Source organism: Cloeon dipterum, chromosome 3, assembly GCF_949628265.1.
Source record: "Cloeon dipterum chromosome 3, ieCloDipt1.1, whole genome shotgun sequence".
Classification (NCBI taxonomy): Eukaryota; Metazoa; Arthropoda; class Insecta; order Ephemeroptera; family Baetidae; genus Cloeon; species Cloeon dipterum.
In genome coordinates, this window is record NC_088788.1 from 35,338,045 (window position 1) to 35,356,324 (window position 18,280).

At 42.1% G+C, this 18,280-nt stretch overlaps 1 protein-coding gene across 1 annotated transcript; it reads right to left on the minus strand.

The window, feature by feature from the left end:
• Positions 1–485: 485 nt before the first annotated feature.
• Positions 486–3,124, minus strand: LOC135939203 (minor histocompatibility antigen H13). The gene is made up of 7 exons (XM_065483449.1): positions 2,889–3,124; positions 2,316–2,497; positions 2,071–2,257; positions 1,832–2,015; positions 1,199–1,319; positions 949–1,140; positions 486–887 (listed from the first exon to the last, which is right to left on the minus strand). The coding sequence occupies exons 1-7, from the start codon at positions 3,078–3,080 to the stop codon at positions 824–826; spliced, it is 1,122 nt and encodes a 373-aa protein (XP_065339521.1). The 5' UTR covers positions 3,081–3,124; the 3' UTR covers positions 486–823.
• Positions 3,125–18,280: the final 15,156 nt, after the last annotated feature.

Sequence of the window (18,280 nt, forward strand, 5' to 3'; positions counted from 1 at the left end):
AAAATCGCGAATTTTCGATTTCCCATGCTATCCTTATGGAGAAAGAGCAAAAATCAAGTTTTTCAAAGTTGAAAATCTATCTCTTCCTAGGATTTTGATCGGATCGGCTCGTATTTGGTCTTAAAATGATACTAGATAAATTTCAGGTCAACTGAGAGGCATTTTTTTTCGAATTTTTGATCTGTAACGTAGATATGGCAAGAAAGTCAGAAGATGGAGAAATAGAATTCAAAATTCCACTTCTGTATAAAATCAACGGCTCGATCAGAGCAGTAAATCAGCTCTCAAAACAGTAAATAGCATTTTTCATGGTAAAAATTGTTTTGAAAAACCGACTGAAAAATAATCGTAATAATTCGAAAAAAGGTTTGATTTTGAAAAACCGCACATGGGCGGACGCGCTCCGCCGTGGGGCATTAGTTAATTTCAAATTGCATACATTACTTTTTCCTACTCTTGATATTTTTTGTGAATAAAATGCAAGGTTTATAATACCGCAGTATTTAATGCAAACAAAAATAGAATAGCCAGTTATATTATGCGAGTGTCTGAAATTCATTTTTGAACTTAAAAGAAAAGTCAGGATGTGCAAAATGAATCTGAAACTTGTGCGTGGTCGGAAAATGATTACATCGTTTTGAAAATAAGAAAAAGCAAGCACATTTACGGAACAGTTTGATGTAACAGGATGTATAACTTAATAGCAAAATATCAAATCAATAACAGCAAGAGCAATTTTCACAGTGCGCACATTTACACAGCAGGAGAAACAAATCATTCACATTTAAACAAGTCTTCACATTTTTTATTCAGCATGTCATTTTCACTTTGCCTTCTTGTCTGCTTTCTTCTCGCCTTCTACTTCCTCTTTGGGCGAATCTTCGTATCTGCATCAAATTAGGAATTAATATCGCTTCGAAAAATCTCTTTCAAATAAAAAAAACTGACTGGAAGAGGAGCTTGGTCTCCCTGCGGAGGACGGCAAGACCAAGAGTGGCCCCAACACAGGCGGGCACCAAGTAGAGAAGGGCAGGCTGAGCATGTTTCGACACGTGCATCACCACGATCGTAGCCGCCATGCCTGCAATGTATGCCAGGAAGCTGGTTGCAAAGTACACGTGCGACTTGCCACTGCTTCGGCTGAAATTAAGCAAATGTATCGTGTAAACCATTTTTATTTATTTTAATTTAGACCTACCTGTGGTCAAATCTGAGGAGGAGAGCGATGAAAATTCCAGGGATGACGATGTCGCCAAGGCCAAGCATTGCAAAGTTGTTGGCAGCTAATCCATTCTCCAAAATGTCTTGCGGGAAAACCACTGAAAATTCATTTCTTTGATTAATTTTATTACTAACGAATTTATCATTAAAAAGATTCTAAGTAAATATTTTTATTTAGAAAAAAATATTAAATAGATAAACATTGTCAACACCCTGTTGGCATGGGGACGAAATTTGCTGGGGGGGTTGTCTTTGTAATCATTTATATCACACTAAAATGTTGGTCAAACGATGGTCAAAAACTTTGCTAATAAAAATCTATGTACATTATTTGACGCTAGACAAGTTGCCCTTGGTGGCCAACTTCATGGTCGCAAAAATCGGATCAAATGATTCGAAAATATCTGTCATACCTTTGTACACTAAATTTTGTAAATCCAAAATAGCCAACACCAAAAATTTGTGGCATGTTTTTAACTCTTTTTGGAGAAAATCAAATACAAAGTTGAAAGAATTTGTCTTTTGGACCCTGAAAATAGGGCATTTTTATCAAGATTTCGAGCGGGTTTGACCTAAATTTGTTTGGAATTTTTGACTATGAAAGTCTTACACTTGATAGGTGCCTCAAAGCTCCTGGCAACAGTCACCATGACATCCGTGCCAAACACCCAGAAAACGTCGTAAATGAAGAGACCGCCAAGCAGAGTGACTCCGGTGGCCACATTGTTCAGGGCCAGCAGCTCCACGCCGTTGACTGCAAACGCCAGACCGAGAAGGTTGTTTGCGATCCAGTGCTGTGATTCAAACACATGATCAGCGAAAATTAAAACATATCCAAATCTTCATTACTTTCTTGAGCAGGTACCAAACGCCAATCACAGTGCAGAAGAGAAGGCAGACTAGGTCGTGCGTGCTGAAGGAGTAGTTGATCAGGTCTTCGTCAGCGCCATTGCCTCCGCTAGTCTGCAATTTTACCATCTGCACCCGATAATGGACGTTCGGGATCGCTGCTGGCACCAGCGAGCTGATGATCGGGCTGCGGCACAATTAAAATGGATCAGTGAAGAGTTAATTTTATTTTAACAACTAAAAACCTGAGAAGGTGGCAAAGAGCGAGGACTCCAAGGAAGAAGAAGTAGCCTGTGAGAAGTAAGTTGATGTACTCCTTGGAGAAGATCTGGAAGAAGATGTACAGGCCGAAGAGAGCGGCGCTGGCGATTATCGGAAATAGGGCTGCGTCTCTGTGAGACATGATGTCCGGTGTTTCGCCAGATTCCTACAAACAATTTAATTAAAATACAATAGTCAAAAATAAATATCCAAAACCCTCTCCTAAATGTAAACTGTAATCACTTATTAAATTAAATGAAAAAAAAACATTCACGACAATCAAAAACCGGAAAGAGTCGGCTGAATATCTACCACTATCAAAATTAAAAAAATATTTATATATTTATTTATGTATAGATATATGTATACCGTACATACAAATGAATCAAAACGATAGTCATAGTTTATGTCGCGCGAGGAATGGAAATTTGTTCATATTAAAAATTTGCGCAGATAGAACGCAGCCTGGAAAGAATAAGCAACCCTTATTCTGCGGGGGTTGTCGGAGGTCTGCAATTGCAGGGGTGCCACGACGACGTTCCATATTGGAGGCATACCCTCTGTTCCTTGTGGTGCTTGACAGATCGGAAGGCGCCGAAGAAGATGGGCAGCAGGGCCATCAGCACCAGGCTGCCGTAGGCGACGGCGGCGCCCTCGAAGGTGGCCGGCACCCTGGCTGACGGCGACGACGCCGTCGCCGACGCATTCTCCTGCAGCGAAGACGACGACAACAAATCTGACTCGGCCATTCCTCTCGCTTTCTTTCTCTCACCGCACTGCTGTTTTTGACAACACGACGATTGCCGGTTGTTTACGCCTGGTGCCTCGGATGGCGCCACAGGTTCGTTTTTCGAAAAGAATTGGCGCAGAATGAGCGTGCGAATGCGAATGAGCGGATACATTCTGAGTTGACCAGATTACTTATAAAAATTTAATAAATACTTGATTTTATTAAAAGTGAATGTATGCAGCTAAACAAATAATACGAGTTCGATTGTAAATCTCCGGTATTGGCTATGGCGAACTTTCATTTCATTAGTATTTTAAATTTAGGGCAAACAATGGACTATTTTTCATGAGATTATCAAATGAACAAGAATTATGCAATTTAAAGCCTGTTAAAACCGCATATTTTAACATCTATAACTGTCTAAATATGCCAAAATCTTATGATAGCGACTGAAACCCGTCTAAATTGCATATTTTTCGCCATCTATTGACTCTTTTATTTACGCGATGAGTGACACAATTTTTTTCATTTTTTCCAATCTTGTCAGCCCCAAATCTCGAGTTCTAACAGTCATAATTACAAAAATTACATACCGTTCGACTCGTCTTCATCTTCCCTAGATAGCCAAAGGGTTTTTAGGTTGATCAACCCTCATCCCCTTTCCACCCCATGCATTAAAGTAACGATAAAAATCGTTTTGCTTTGTACTTTGCTCACAACTTTTTTAAGTATACCCCAAACTACCCCCTTTTACCCCTTTTGAGAGGGAGAGAAATGTTTCAAAATCTAAATAGCATAACTACTAGAAATTTCTTCGCATTTTTACGAATCAATTTTTACTACAGAGCCAAAAAAAAGCGTAAAAAGGCAAATTCAGGTTACAAACATAATATATGATTTTGCACCATCGTTCTGATAGTCAAAATACATTATTCATCACTTCCCTTTAATGAATTAGCCACTCTGGCTGAAATTCTGCGCATGTTTGGCCAACAAAATCGGAAATTTGCATGCTGGTGGCCATTTAATGTAATCAATTTGCGCTGCTCAGGTCGTTTTTCGAATAAAGCTTACGTTTGTCTGCGCACGAAAGGCCGCAAGGGTGGAAAGGAATCATTTTTCACGTGGTCAGCAGCTAACCGTGGTCGTGGTGGCTGCTGGCGTCGATTCAGAATACTTAAAAAATTGCTAGTTATGTGCGCACGATCACAGAGGTGTTTGCATTATATGAAAGTACTTTCCTCCGCCGGTGCGATCGTGAACGAAAATTATTCCCACACTTGCGCGCACATTTAATTTGTTGTTTCCTCTGAATTACGTCATTCGTACGTTGCTTCAATTAAAAACCGAGTCAATTCAATGAATTGCTGCTCTCATTATCTCTGGCATCCATAAAAGGAAAAGTTGCAATTCAACAGTGGAAAGAGAGCAAGGATGTATTAAATTTATTGTCATGTGTGCTTTACAATTCAATTGCAACAAAAGGACACCTGCACTCCAGTTTTCACAAAAAAATCTTTTCGAGAGAAACACGAATCGCGACACGCCAGACGCCAACGCAGAGCTTCTGAATTCTGAACAAACTCTGCACGTCTTTTTTTCTTTTTTCACGTGTAATGTCAAGGCCGCGACTCTTTTTTCCTCTTCACCCAAGTGGCGTGTATTCTCAGAGTGTGATCCTCACGGCCCTCCCACGCACTCCTGCTGCTGTCAGTTTGTTATTTTTTTTGTTCCCACTTTATATTGTCTGTTCTCACCCGTCGTAAACACGGAGGCAGTCGCAGTGAGCCAAACCTAATTATTCTCTTTGGCTAGAGCAATTACATGCGCGCAACACACAAGTGGGAGTGGAAATTGCACCTGGAGGCCGCCAGCCACCTATATTATATTACTTTTCGACCTGACAGATTACGTCGTGATTGAAACAGATTGTGTGTGCATGGCATGCGCAAGAAAAGAGGAATTTGTTCAATTTCAACAACTGCAACTCGCGTTGCTCAACAACTTCGTGTCTTTGCTGAACTGAATGATGTTGTTTTAATTGTTTTTATATAAACATTTGGAAGTATAAAGCTTTGGATCATCCATCACAGTTTATATAAATTTCCATTTCTGGCTTAGATAAAAATATTTCTGATTCAAGGAGGAGGATTCAAAATTGTGAAAATTAAATATAACAAATAAATTAGAGTTTAAATGTGTAGAGCCAATTTCTTTTCAGCCGTTTTGTAGAGCACAAAAATCGGTCTAGAAATTTTAAAAACGACTGTGGTGATTTAATAAAAAAAAATGTAATCAACAAAACAATGCTTTTTAATGTGCCTAAAGAAGTTAGTTACACGCCCAAATCACAGCTCTGATGGTAAGATTTCCAAAAATCTGATACTATAATGAATTACTTGCTATATAGTCAACAACGCAATATGTTTTTAACTCCCAGAATTTTCATTGGCCCTCTACATTATTATAATTTTCTCTTTGAAACATTTAATTCGATCAGATTAATTAAAATCATCTCGTCATTCTTCCTCGTCTGATTCTAAGAACTGGAGACCACAAACTGCACTTTGATAGCCACAAATCTATAATGAAAAACAGAGATCCTTGAAGTCAGAAGCAATTTTAGTCTCGGCTGCGTTGTTGAAAGGAATTTTAGATCCGCTTTGCGCGCGTCACATGACAGGAGGAATTTCCGAGCACAAAACACAGCAAGACAGGAGCAGGATACACTGCTGCTCATCGTGTGTGGAGTAATGTATTACTATTTTATGCAAATGAGCGTGGAGAGATGCGGTTATTAATATTATTGGAGCAATGCCAATTTTCGCGCCGAGGTGAAAGTAAATTCACATTGTTGGCCGCGTGATTAATTGACGAAGTGGCTACATAATTTTTGTCTTTCTGTGTCACGCGCACACATCTCTGATTTTTGTGCCTGGCATGCGCGTTGCAATGATCTGCGCGACCAAGTTTTTGCCAAAAGCGCGTGTCCTGGGTGAGATATGAACCTGTGCGCGTTTGAAGAGCCGCAATTTGATACAGGCCAGGCTTTTGAGAGAGGGTTGGAAACGCCTCAATGAAATCGCTACGTGCGCTGCTCTTTCCACCCTTTCTATCAATGGCTTTTGTGGCCGAATCCGTACGGAAAAGGGGGCGAAAAGAATGCGTCTTAACAAAGAGCCGAGTGAGCTGAAGGAGTTTTAGACGTTTCCTGACAAAAAAAGACGGTTTTAATGCCACTTTTGGTTTTTATTTATATTTTGAAGGGATTTTCTCACAAATAAACCATTTTTCAAGGTTTTTTAATTGTTTTGAACAAAAAAAATAGTTGCAATATTGTGACCGGAATTCTGGAGAATTCGGTCACGTGATCAGTCGTTAGTTGGCGCCAACAGATCATTAAAATGTTCACGCCGGCGAGGCGTGAAGTGTCGAAACGAAAACAATCGCTTAAAAACAGTCGATAATGCATAAAACTGAACGAGCTGGCGAAAACATAAAATTAACGAGTTAGCTGGAAATGTAGAAAAGCATTGCTTGTGTGCGGACCCAAGTTGGGTAATTAAAACGGAATAGCTTGGGTCGAGAAATAAAAAGAGAAACAATGTATCAATATTATGTCTATGTGTGAAAGCATGTGCTTGCAATTAATAGAGGCGTGGAAGGAGAGAGAGAAGGAACGGGGTGACGACGTGGAAAAAGGACGGAGAAAAGGACAGTTCGGTCGGGTGCGGCCGAGGGTGCAGTTGAGTGAAGTGAAGTGCTACTGAGTGAAGGATTAAATCTGTTGGTGTCTGGAGCCCAGGAGAAGTCATCATCAAGAGATCCGTTTGGAAATCCATCCCGTGGTCCTCTCTCTCTCTCCTGACGCGACCTCGTCGTGTATTATCATCATGTTCGCAAAAATAAAGGTACGTGGTTGTTCCCAATGTTTGTCGTTTCCCTCCCTCACGGGTCTTCCCCGGGCGAGTTGTTAGGGCCTAGAGTAAGGGTAGGTAGGTTAGAAGGTTAGAGATAAGTTTGCGAAGCAAAGGTGATTCCGACAGCGTAGAGGAGTGTCCGAGCGGTGAAGAAGCAGGCTGACGACCGGCAGGAGGCATCCGCCTACTCAGCGAGACGAGAAATGCACCGCGCAAGCACGGCGACCAGCGAAAGTAAGTCAGGGGCGTTAGAGTTATAATACTAACGCCTCACAGTAATTGGAGGCACCGGCGAGATAGTCCCTTTCGCGAGACTGGGGCGTAATTTGGACGAATGTATTTAATGCGGACACATGTCGGAGCAGGCGAGCGATACGTCTGAAGAGCTTAACGGGGAAACACTCGCGGAGACCGGGGAAAATAGAGCTAGTACACCCGTGCACCCCGAAGAGAAAGCGGCCGTTGCGCCATCGAGAGGGTCGAGAGCGAAGGAAAGAATTCGGCAATTCTTTTCGTCACCGATTTGGACGCGCGCGAAATCGGCCGAGCACGCCGAGCGAGGCCGTCCGGGGCGGGTCGACGAAGCCGCGGGCCTGCCGGAGGAAGAAATAATCCGCCGAATCGATGCGTATTATTACCAAGGGCAGGGCGGATCGCGAGCGGTGACTCTATTGTCGGACATAGTGGAGGAGAGCGAGGTCCGATTTTTGGACGACACTTTGGGAAGGTTCAATCGCGAGTACTATAGAGCCACGTTAATTAGTGCCGAAGAGATCGAAAATCGCGCCGAAAATTTGCGAACTTGGGTGGCCGAAATTCCGGATTTAGAGGGACCGATTGCTGCACTCGTTAATTTAGCAAGAGAGGGACGCGAGGCGGCAGCTTCGCTCGCGACCGAAGAGAACGAAAGACGAGAAATGGCGACGTCCGCGGCAAATTGCGGTAATAGCGGCGAGTTAAGTGCTAAAGTAGGCGGGAGTGAAAACCGACGGGACGAAGCGATGAAAAAACCGGACGCGTTGCTGGCAAAATCGGAGGCCAGTGAGAAGAAGAAAGAAGTCAACATGGTCACTGGGTGCAAGACGTACGAAACGGGACCGATGGAAGAAATGCGAGAGTTGTGCGAGCAATTAAAGCTTATGGCCCAGCAAGTCGCGGCTGTCAACAAAATACTCGGCCTTGCTCGCCAAGCGTTTGGCGGCGGTGCTGGAGGGAATAACTATCAGCCGCGGCGGCAGCCATACCGCGGCAACAATTACAACAACAAAGGCGGCGGACGAGGGTTCAATCCGGGACGTGGTCAGGCCTGCTACAACTGCGGATACGAGGGCCACCTTGCGCGTAGCTGCTGGCGGCGGCTAAATAACAACAACAGCAACACTGGTGGCAACAACTACAGGAACGGCGGAGGGAACACTTACACCAATGGCGGTGGCAACAATGGCAACAATTGGGTCCTTGGCCCGGTGCAGCAAGGACGACAGAGAAACTAGAAAGCGGGCGTAAGGAAGGGGGGGCGAAGCGCGCCCGAAAGGACAACAAAAGACCCATACTGTGTTTAAAAGGTGTAAATATAGGTAGCGTAGAGCATGGATTAGAGTTAATGGAGTGTATTGAAGACGGGAGAATTTAGTTTGTTTACTCTGTGGACGACGAGGAGAGAAAAAGTGAAGCGAGCGGTGAAATATTATACGTGGAGGGAAAAAGAGCAAGCCAGCACAAGGTCGCGGCCGAGTTGACTCAGCGCATAAATGTGGGTCGAGCGGCATATGAGCCGGGAGAGAAAAGAAAGAAGTGGAGTTGTTGTGAGGAGCGGCGCATGACGTTTGTTTTGTTGTTCATTTGTGAGATGAGAGGATATTGAGAGGATATTGGAATTTAGCCGCGCGGCAATGATGATGTTGCGACGGACTGCACATCATATTTTTTTTGTTGTTTTTGATAATTACGATGAAGATATTGCATATTTTTTTTGTCGAAAGAGGGGCATATCAGCAGAACAAAAAGTTATGCTCTTAGATGAAATGGATTTGTCTTGGGGAAAGGGAACAGGGAAAAGAAAAGGGGAAACGAACGTAATTGGGGAAATACGAATCCATGGTCATGGGAAACCATAGCGGGGTACGGGTTCTGCACAGTAAACCGACCTAATGGGCGTGGGCGCCATCCCACGTTGAATGGAAAGAGCGCTCTTTAATTGCGAAACGAGTGAATGCGACGAGTGAATGTACATGAAAATTGCCAGATCTGCGAATGTGTGAATGAATAACGCAATAGCGGCCGTCGCGATCCGCTATGAAAAAGAATGTTTGTGAGCTGGACGAATGAGTGGTCTGACAAATTTGTGTGGTGAAAATCAAAAAGAACGGGACATGATTGGAGCATGGTTTCAATAATTTTTTTTGGACAATCTCGACGTGGAGACTCTCCTCGAGTACCGCGAGCAACTGGATCATTACGAGATGTGCATGACACTATCGGAACAAGGTAAACTTGCAATGTTACCTAAGGGGGCACAAATGCATCCAGGAAGCTCGGCGGGGGGCCGAGGATGGAAATATATTTCATGCGCGCGCGAATATCACGCTGATGTTTTGTCCTCTGAGGGAAGAGGAGACGATTTCTGAGAAACTGGTTAATGCGATGGGAAAAATCGAGATGCGTCATGAGTTGTACGCTATAGACGCTGCGAGGCCGGAGACCTTGTGGAAATTAACATACGACTGGCTGAGGGAAACTGCCTGTGGTTGGGACTGCTCTGGACGGGAATTTGGACACCTCCTCCGCGAGAGGAGTTGAGGAAATTTCGGAAGGAAGTGGCCAAAATGAGAACGTACCGCAAACCGGAAGCGGACCGAGGGTCCGAGGCCGATGTAAGGGGGGAAAGACCCGTTTAATAACCCCTCTAATTATCTTTTCTTCTTACAGGATTAATTTTATTCTTTGCAGGTTAAGGGAGGTCAATGCCGGCGCAAGTTGGCATTCGCCTCCACCGCTCGTGAGTATCGCTATGCCTTGAGAGAATATTGTTTAAGAAAAACAAAAGAGAAGGAAATCTTCCAATAAGCGTTAACGTACATTAAATAGTACTTGGCGCGTGGCGCACAAAAGGCGCACGGAGCCGCGCCAAAAGCACTAGATTTTATAGGAATATTTTATGCATACCTTTATTAACGCACTCATCGTGCAAATATCCTTATCGTGCGCGTATACTTATTGCACGCATATTTTATCACGAAGAGTATGGAGCATATACCTTTGTTAGCTGTAAAAGACTCCGAACGGAGATAGATAATAATGCAAGTTTTGTGAAAGATTTCGCAAAAGAAAGAATGAAGGAGCATTGAGCGAAAAGGCTGGCGTCACTCACGAGGCGGTGCTTAGTTATGAATTAGGTTTAATCGCTGCACATGTTTGCAGGAGGCGGAGACGGCGATGGAGAAGGAGCGGAGATACGCCGCAAGAGGAGCTGGTCGGCAGACGGCGAAGACGCTTGCGGCATGGCATACATAACAAGTAATAACGTTTTGTTTTGTAAGGGAAAGAGACCATACAGTACGAACGTTGTGAGGAAAGAAAATTTAAAAAATATAGAAAAAGAAATCCTCAGTTGCGAGTTGGAAACGGGACACGTCAATCCCGATCGAAAATTTTCATCCTTGAATAACTTCAAGGCCCTGAAGTGGCGCAGACTGGGAAGGGAAAAACAAAGAAAAAATGGAACCAAATAGGTTAATCAATATTTTATCCAAACTTTTATTATTTTATTGGAATATTAATAACTCACACAAATATTGTCGGCCGCTAGTGCCAATATTTTAAATAACTGGGAGCGGACGTTCGCGACGGAAGGTTGCCTGGGGAAACGCAAAATAATGAGTAAAGATAAAGAGGTAGCGAGGACCTTTAGCCAGGAGCGTCTCGCGGGGCGGTGAATGAGTACACGGGGCTGGGTTGGCGGTGGCTGCATGCGGCACTACAAGGGGTAAGATCCCGAGGGCCGAACCGCGATACAAGCGAAGGGGGCCAGACCATCACATCATTGCAGGGAGCCGCCCGCTCTTGAGATTTAATGCGCGCGTTTGGGAAAACTCGTTAAAACCGGGCGATCGTAAGCGCGTGGCAGAAAGAGGAGAGTCGTGGCGCGCCGCGTAGGGCCGGCCGTAACATAGGTCGTGTGCTCGATGGAATGAATGGGTGCCGTTGTGATGACGTATGCAATAACTCACGGCTTCGCGTACCCAGCTGTTGGAGGAAAACAATACTCGCCGCGAGGACGCTTGAGTGAAGGTCACGCTGCGTGCGTGTTATTATTTGATGGGGGGAGGGGTGGATATCTTTTATCCACCCAGGAAGAGTCGAGGAAAAGGAAATTTTTTCTTTTTCTTGTCATAAACAGGCAACATTCAACGGCGAACACAGATTGACCGCAAAAGAATAATTCACGATTGGTCGGCAGACAATATCGGTGTGACGATTAGAGGAAAAACGCCCGTTGGCATAATATAGAGTAGTGGCAATTATGATAAAGTGCATCATTGAAGTTTGTACTAACAAAGGTAGTTTAACTTTCTAGTTTCTATACGAACAGAGGCAGTTATTTTTCTAGAGGTTGCATTAACAAAAGTAGTTTATTTTTATATACTATCATTTGAATTACTAACAGTATTAAGTCATTTCGACATCTTATGAGTTTATAGAAAAAATGGGGAACGATACTACTAGAGTCAAAGGATGAAAATTTTGAAATAAAGATAAAGCGAACGCGAAGTCAAAGCATTAAACAGAAATGGTCTATTTCCCACAGGGGATCCGTGCACAAGCAACAGGGTTGGAAGAATTTATGCAATTCTCCCAACATTCAGGTGGGGAGGATGTGACCGGAATTCTGGAGAATTCGGTCACGTGATCAGTCGTTAGTTGGCGCCAACAGATCATTAAAATGTTCACGCCGGCGAGGCGTGAAGTGTCGAAACGAAAACAATCGCTTAAAAACAGTCGATAATGCATAAAACTGAACGAGCTGGCGAAAACATAAAATTAACGAGTTAGCTGGAAATGTAGAAAAGCATTGCTTGTGTGCGGACCCAAGTTGGGTAATTAAAACGGAATAGCTTGGGTCGAGAAATAAAAAGAGAAACAATGTATCAATATTATGTCTATGTGTGAAAGCATGTGCTTGCAATTAATAGAGGCGTGGAAGGAGAGAGAGAAGGAACGGGGTGACGACGTGGAAAAAGGACGGAGAAAAGGACAGTTCGGTCGGGTGCGGCCGAGGGTGCAGTTGAGTGAAGTGAAGTGCTACTGAGTGAAGGATTAAATCTGTTGGTGTCTGGAGCCCAGGAGAAGTCATCATCAAGAGATCCGTTTGGAAATCCATCCCGTGGTCCTCTCTCTCTCTCCTGACGCGACCTCGTCGTGTATTATCATCATGTTCGCAAAAATAAAGGTACGTGGTTGTTCCCAATGTTTGTCGTTTCCCTCCCTCACGGGTCTTCCCCGGGCGAGTTGTTAGGGCCTAGAGTAAGGGTAGGTAGGTTAGAAGGTTAGAGATAAGTTTGCGAAGCAAAGGTGATTCCGACAGCGTAGAGGAGTGTCCGAGCGGTGAAGAAGCAGGCTGACGACCGGCAGGAGGCATCCGCCTACTCAGCGAGACGAGAAATGCACCGCGCAAGCACGGCGACCAGCGAAAGTAAGTCAGGGGCGTTAGAGTTATAATACTAACGCCTCACAAATATATTGTTTAAAAGTGTCTGAAAGTGAATTAGATGCACAGAAAAAACAGTCGCCGAGCCAATTTAAAGTGAATCAGCATACATATTGGATATTGGCGTTCATGGTGATATAGTGAAGGTGTTTTTCCGTTCCATGCTTTGTATCAGCATCAACCAATATTTAGAGAAAGGCTTCAGCTAGACATATCTGACGCGAAAATTACACTCGCCGCTATAAGCCACCAATTTGGCTTTGTTGTATTAATTTTAATTTGAGACACTCCTTTCCATCTCATTACGGGCGTGACCTAATTTTTCTAATCTTTGCATAACACTTTATTCAAATAACAATCGCGCCTACACGCACACCACTCATTTTTGCACTCAGATTGTCATCATTAATGTCGAAGTTGGGCGAGTCATTCTTCTCTGGTGTAACTTTTGAAATCAGACTTTTTATTGATGAAGCAACAAGATAATGTAAGTTTAAAAATCGAGAAAATAAATCAAATGAATTAATTAGGGAAAACATGATGAAATACATCACCTTTGACAACACATGCTCTTTATATAAGAGGGACGAAAATTGAAAACATATAAGTTAAAGAGGGGTTAAAGAGGATACTGCAGTCGGGAATGTAATCAGTTTTTTTACAACCCTAACACACGAAAAATCTACGTGAGAAAGTTGAATTTCTACCTGGTTTTATGTTTGCTTGTTTATGGGGTTGCGAAAGGGTTGTTTGGAGGTGTTGTGGCCGGAATACGAACAACCCCTGATGAAATTTGAACTGGAATAAGTCGATTTCGACTTAAATGAACTAATTTCATATTTCCTCACATCGAAAATTCACACTTAAGGGGTTGGAAAATCGTAAGGGGTTAGTGCTGCAATTTAACTAAAATACCCTAATACACATCCCCTGAAAATTTCATAACGATATGATGACAACTATTAAGGCTACAGTGAGAACGCAAAGAGAAATCCTGGCATGTGTTTGCTGCTTATCAAACACGCGCTCCAACCTTTGCAACCAATTTTCTCAAAAGCGACGCAATGTGACATTCCAAAATTTATAATAATAAACATGTTAATGAAGAGACAAAACACGGTAGGGGGTTTTAGACATTTAATTGAAAAATTTAAACTCAAAGTAGTGAGCTTGACCTTTGATCTGCAAAAATATTTCTTTCAGAGATGTAAAAAGTTAAATTGAATGGTGAAAATTTCATATCGAGAGATATCCTATGCAGTTTGAGTATTTAAAACCCCAGAAAAACTCGGAAAATAACTCATAAAATTTTGCAATCTCTTTTGGATTTAAATCAAAGCGTCTTTATCAACATCATTAACAAATACGCACTAATTGCAAATACATACTTGTTAATACTTGCTAAAGTCAATACGTAACAACACGCAATATTGAATTAATGAATTAGGATCCACTTTTTTTAAAGATCAGTATGAAAACGAAAGCCAGCTGTTCCTCAGAATATGCTAGCGCATCAGTAGGATTCGCCCAAAATTATCTTGCGCAAGTAAATTATACAAATAACAAAAAGAAATAATATTTAATGGAACGCAGTCTTCTATGCGTTCAACATGTTTTGAATCGAGTCAGCACTTTTCCCACGTCTCAATACGGAGGCGAAAACTACTATCTGAGCTGAACAAAGAGAGACGAGGAAGAAATGATCCTTTGTTGCCTAAAAAATGAGCTGCCAAGTGCTGACCTTGCCTGTCTTTCCTTTTCGACAGTCGTCTCGCGAGCATGCAATTGGCTAATTGTTCAGCTGGATGGCACGCGGCGTCGACCTCGCGCGGTCAACCGCGGCGAATAAAGAAGAATTATTAGCGCTCTGCTCTCGCAGTTTTTATTTCCTCGTCGTTAATTCAGCGGAGCGGCAAAGTGGGCGACAACTGCGCGCGCGTTCGCGCACTCCTGCCTTCATTAAATTCGGCCTAATGCTGCCCGTCATTTCCATTAATGAGGAGACCCTTGAGGACGCGTACGCAAGCCAATTGGTTTTTTATTATTGCTGGCCAAGCGATGACGATTCATAAAAATCGATTATTGCACGTCGTAAAAGGCATTCGGCGATTGTTACTGTGCCACCGCCGCCGCCACCGCGGCAAAAGAGGAGGAATCCCAGCCAAATTGATCCATTATCTGATTGGACTGTGTCTGCTCGTTTTGGCAAAATATTGCTTTTGTTGCCGATTGATTGGTATGTGTGTTTCAATTACGAAATTACTGGCAATCAAAGCAGGAAATCATGCGAACACAAATAGCGAAGGTTGGCGAGATATGAAATTCGTGTTTTTGTGAATGGAATTTAATTATTAGAAACATATTGTTGGATTATTTTTCCAGTTTAATTAGGAAGGATGTGTTCGCAGATCTCACTCAGTCAGGCACATTTATTATTTTTATTTCCTTGATGATCTATGATCTATTATCTATTAACAATCTAATTTAAAAATTAAAAAAAATGTTTGCAATTATTTATTCCATGTGCAACAACGTACAGAATTAATTAATGTGATAAAATGAAATGGCATATCAATTTTCAACAGGATTTCTATTGGAAATGATTTAAAAAAATACACTGTAAGGAATTGACATAGGTATAAAATGAAATTCTGATGATCTTGATGAAACTATTAATATTTTGCTAAAAAAAACGGTCATTTTTTAGTTAGTTGTTTGAGAAATTAAGGTACAACAGTGTGCAATAAACAAATCAGGACCAAGGAACAGTTAGTTTTCAGATTTTCGCCAAATTTCTCGATTTTTTTCGATTGATTTTGACCCCTCTCGTCGCGATCTGTTTATTGGTGCACGAAAAATTCCATAAATTATGAAATTGTAATAAGGAGATAAAGCTTGATTAGCGTGCAAACCTCTGAGCCGATTTTCTTAAAAACTTTTACGGAAACCTTGGATATTTTTAGCTTTTACCTAGTGGTTAGGAAGGTAAAGAGGATTATTCACAATTAAAATAAACATGGGGTGAATTTAACTATAAAATTAATTTTGAGAGGGCTAAAAGGTCGGAAAATTGTTCTTCTTTGTCTATTTTTCAATCTCCTCAAAATTCTGCTTCTAAAAGCTTGCAGCCATGGGCTTATCAAGTCCCACGAGGCATTAAATTCCTCAAAATCCTATGCAAATTCTCATTGAGACTTCAGAGGGTCCTTTGTTACGAAAAACATGTAACCAGAACAACTCAAAGACGTAATAAAATCCAGATTTAAGGTCGTGACGTCTTGCGTCTTACTTCTCCTTCAGGCTATCAAAATAAATTACGTGTGACTCGTCACATCAAGGCTTTTGAATTTGATCCGTCTTTTCCTTGGCTGATTAACACCGTGAGTGACAAAACCCGTAATATAGCCTTCAAAAATTTCCGTTCTCGTCGTTTGAATCATCCGGCCTACGAGAAGTAAAGCAAAAGTGAGATTTTACAAGATAATTCGCGAGAGGAAAGTGTTGTGGGTGAGTTGGTGTTGGCCCGCCCACGTGTTGGAAGAGATGACGGAGCGCACGACCTCGCCGCAATTACGCGATTGTGCTTCGCAGCCGTTGGCGGGCTATGCAGGTGAGTCGGCGCCGACCGGGATTCCCTCTGCATCTGATAAAGCAGCTGAGAGATCCGGCAGCGGACGAAAGTAAAAGTGGTTCTTTCTCTGAAGAAAGCCAGAGCAGAGACGGCGGGAGAAAAGTCACGCTCCCCTGCCGGTCGCCTGGCCATTGCGAAAATTAGAGGAAGAGAAGCAGGGCTGGAGCAGTATGAATAATAATTTTTCCATTAGTTTCTGTGCGTAGGGAAATGGGAACAGAACGCCAGGTGCCACCATTACAAAAAACAGCCGACCCAATTTAGTTGAGGAGCGGAATTTCCCAGATAAAGTTGATACTAAAAGGGTTGCTCTCAAGAAAATTAACAGCAGAAAGTTTTTTTATTTTTATATTTATTTGTTACAGGTTGAGTCTTGTCAGCCTGTGCGCTTTCAGGCAATTTTAATTACAAAATTATTCTTGGTAGAGGAACCCTACTAGCGATTAAAACAAGTGGCAAAATTCGTGAAAAGGTCGCAATGCTAAGTTACATTTATCAAGCAAAGTGATAGTAGATGAATAAATAAATAAATAATTTTTTCCCGCTGCAGCAAGTTAATTTTTTCAATTTATTCCTAATTACCTTAGGAATTTAATATAAATGATAAAGTGGCACCACAAGCTTTTTACAACACTCAACTTGTTGATTTTAAAATTTTAGAAAGTGCGCACTTATCTACTTTTTCAAAAGAATAAAAAAACGGTTTGTGTCGGATAGGGGATTAAAAGCTAGCTAGCAAGGAGACGGCGCTGTGATTACATGATGCAAATAGGCTCACAGATGGCTGGAGCGCCAGGTGCGGTTGCATACAAAGTAGGGGCATGTGCTTCTCAAAAATCGCGAAACCAGCGCCTGAGAAAATTGAGAAAAACGCGCGGCTAATTTGATTGCAAATTAAGGCGGCGGAAAATTACGTGTGCGAATGGCACTGCAAATTCGATCTGCCAGCGGAAGCAGAAAAGCAGCTGAACGGCGCGTTAAAGGGGAAGCACACACGCGCACGTGGATTACACCCTTAAATAAATCTCGTCGGTGCGCGAGGGTGGCAAGGGGGCAATTAAACTCAACGTGGAATAAAAGAAATTGGGGCGATAACTGGCGAGGGAAAGTAATGGGACTTTGTTACAGCCGAAACTTTTAATCTGTGTTGTCAGTTTGAGATTGCGGAAAAGACACACTTTGCTATATCCAGGGGGTGCATTTTCCAACGTTTCGGCTCAACCAGATTTTTTTTTCTCTCAACACTTTCACTGGTGCGAGTAAAATTTAGACTGTGCTCAGAGATTGTTGTATTTAAACCATACTGAAACCGTCTTTATATTGAAGCCTCATACTCAAAATCCTGAAATTTTTCTTTGAAATGCCTGTGAAACCCGCAAAAATGGGAATGTCAGGGTTGGGTTTTAATTCGCAAATAAAAACATCAAAATTGCTGCTTACAGGGAAATTTGTTAATATTGTTTTTTTTTTTTTTTTTTTTTTTAAGAAGAATATTTATTTGTAATCTTTGGAAGTCCAGCCAATTCCGAAGAATTAACGGCTGGTGCTTATACATAGCTGCACAAGGCAGCATAATTTAATACAGTCGTGTACATATTATCATATTGATACATATTGATATGAATAAACTGTCTAACACAAATTAAATAAATAAACACCCCTTTAAAGTCCCTAGATAACCGACAAATTATCATGGCCTTGCTCATAAATCAAATATTCAACAAAAACCGACCTTGGAACTAATTTTTAAGTGATAAGATGTAATTTTACACGCGGCATTACCTCTTATTTCATAATTGCTGTCTTTCGAGCAGCGGAATGCTGATCTGAAATCGCAGCCACGGCGTCAAGAGTGCAAACTATTCAAACGAGATTACATCAGAGACGAAAAAGCTAAAGTTTCGCTTTTGCAGCTGGTGTGCGCCTCGCGTTTAATAAATGTATCGCGTGCGTGACTCCTC

Coding starts and splice junctions, on each gene's coding strand:
- LOC135939203 (XM_065483449.1), bottom strand. CDS start 3,080: ATGGCCGAGTCAGATTTGTTGTCGTCGTCTTCGCTGCAGGAGAATGCG. Junction 2,258..2,315: donor GCTCTTTGCCACCTTCTCAG/GTTTTTAGTTGT, acceptor ATTGTGCCGCAG/CCCGATCATCAGCTCGCTGG. Junction 1,141..1,198: donor CTCCTCAGATTTGACCACAG/GTAGGTCTAAAT, acceptor GCTTAATTTCAG/CCGAAGCAGTGGCAAGTCGC.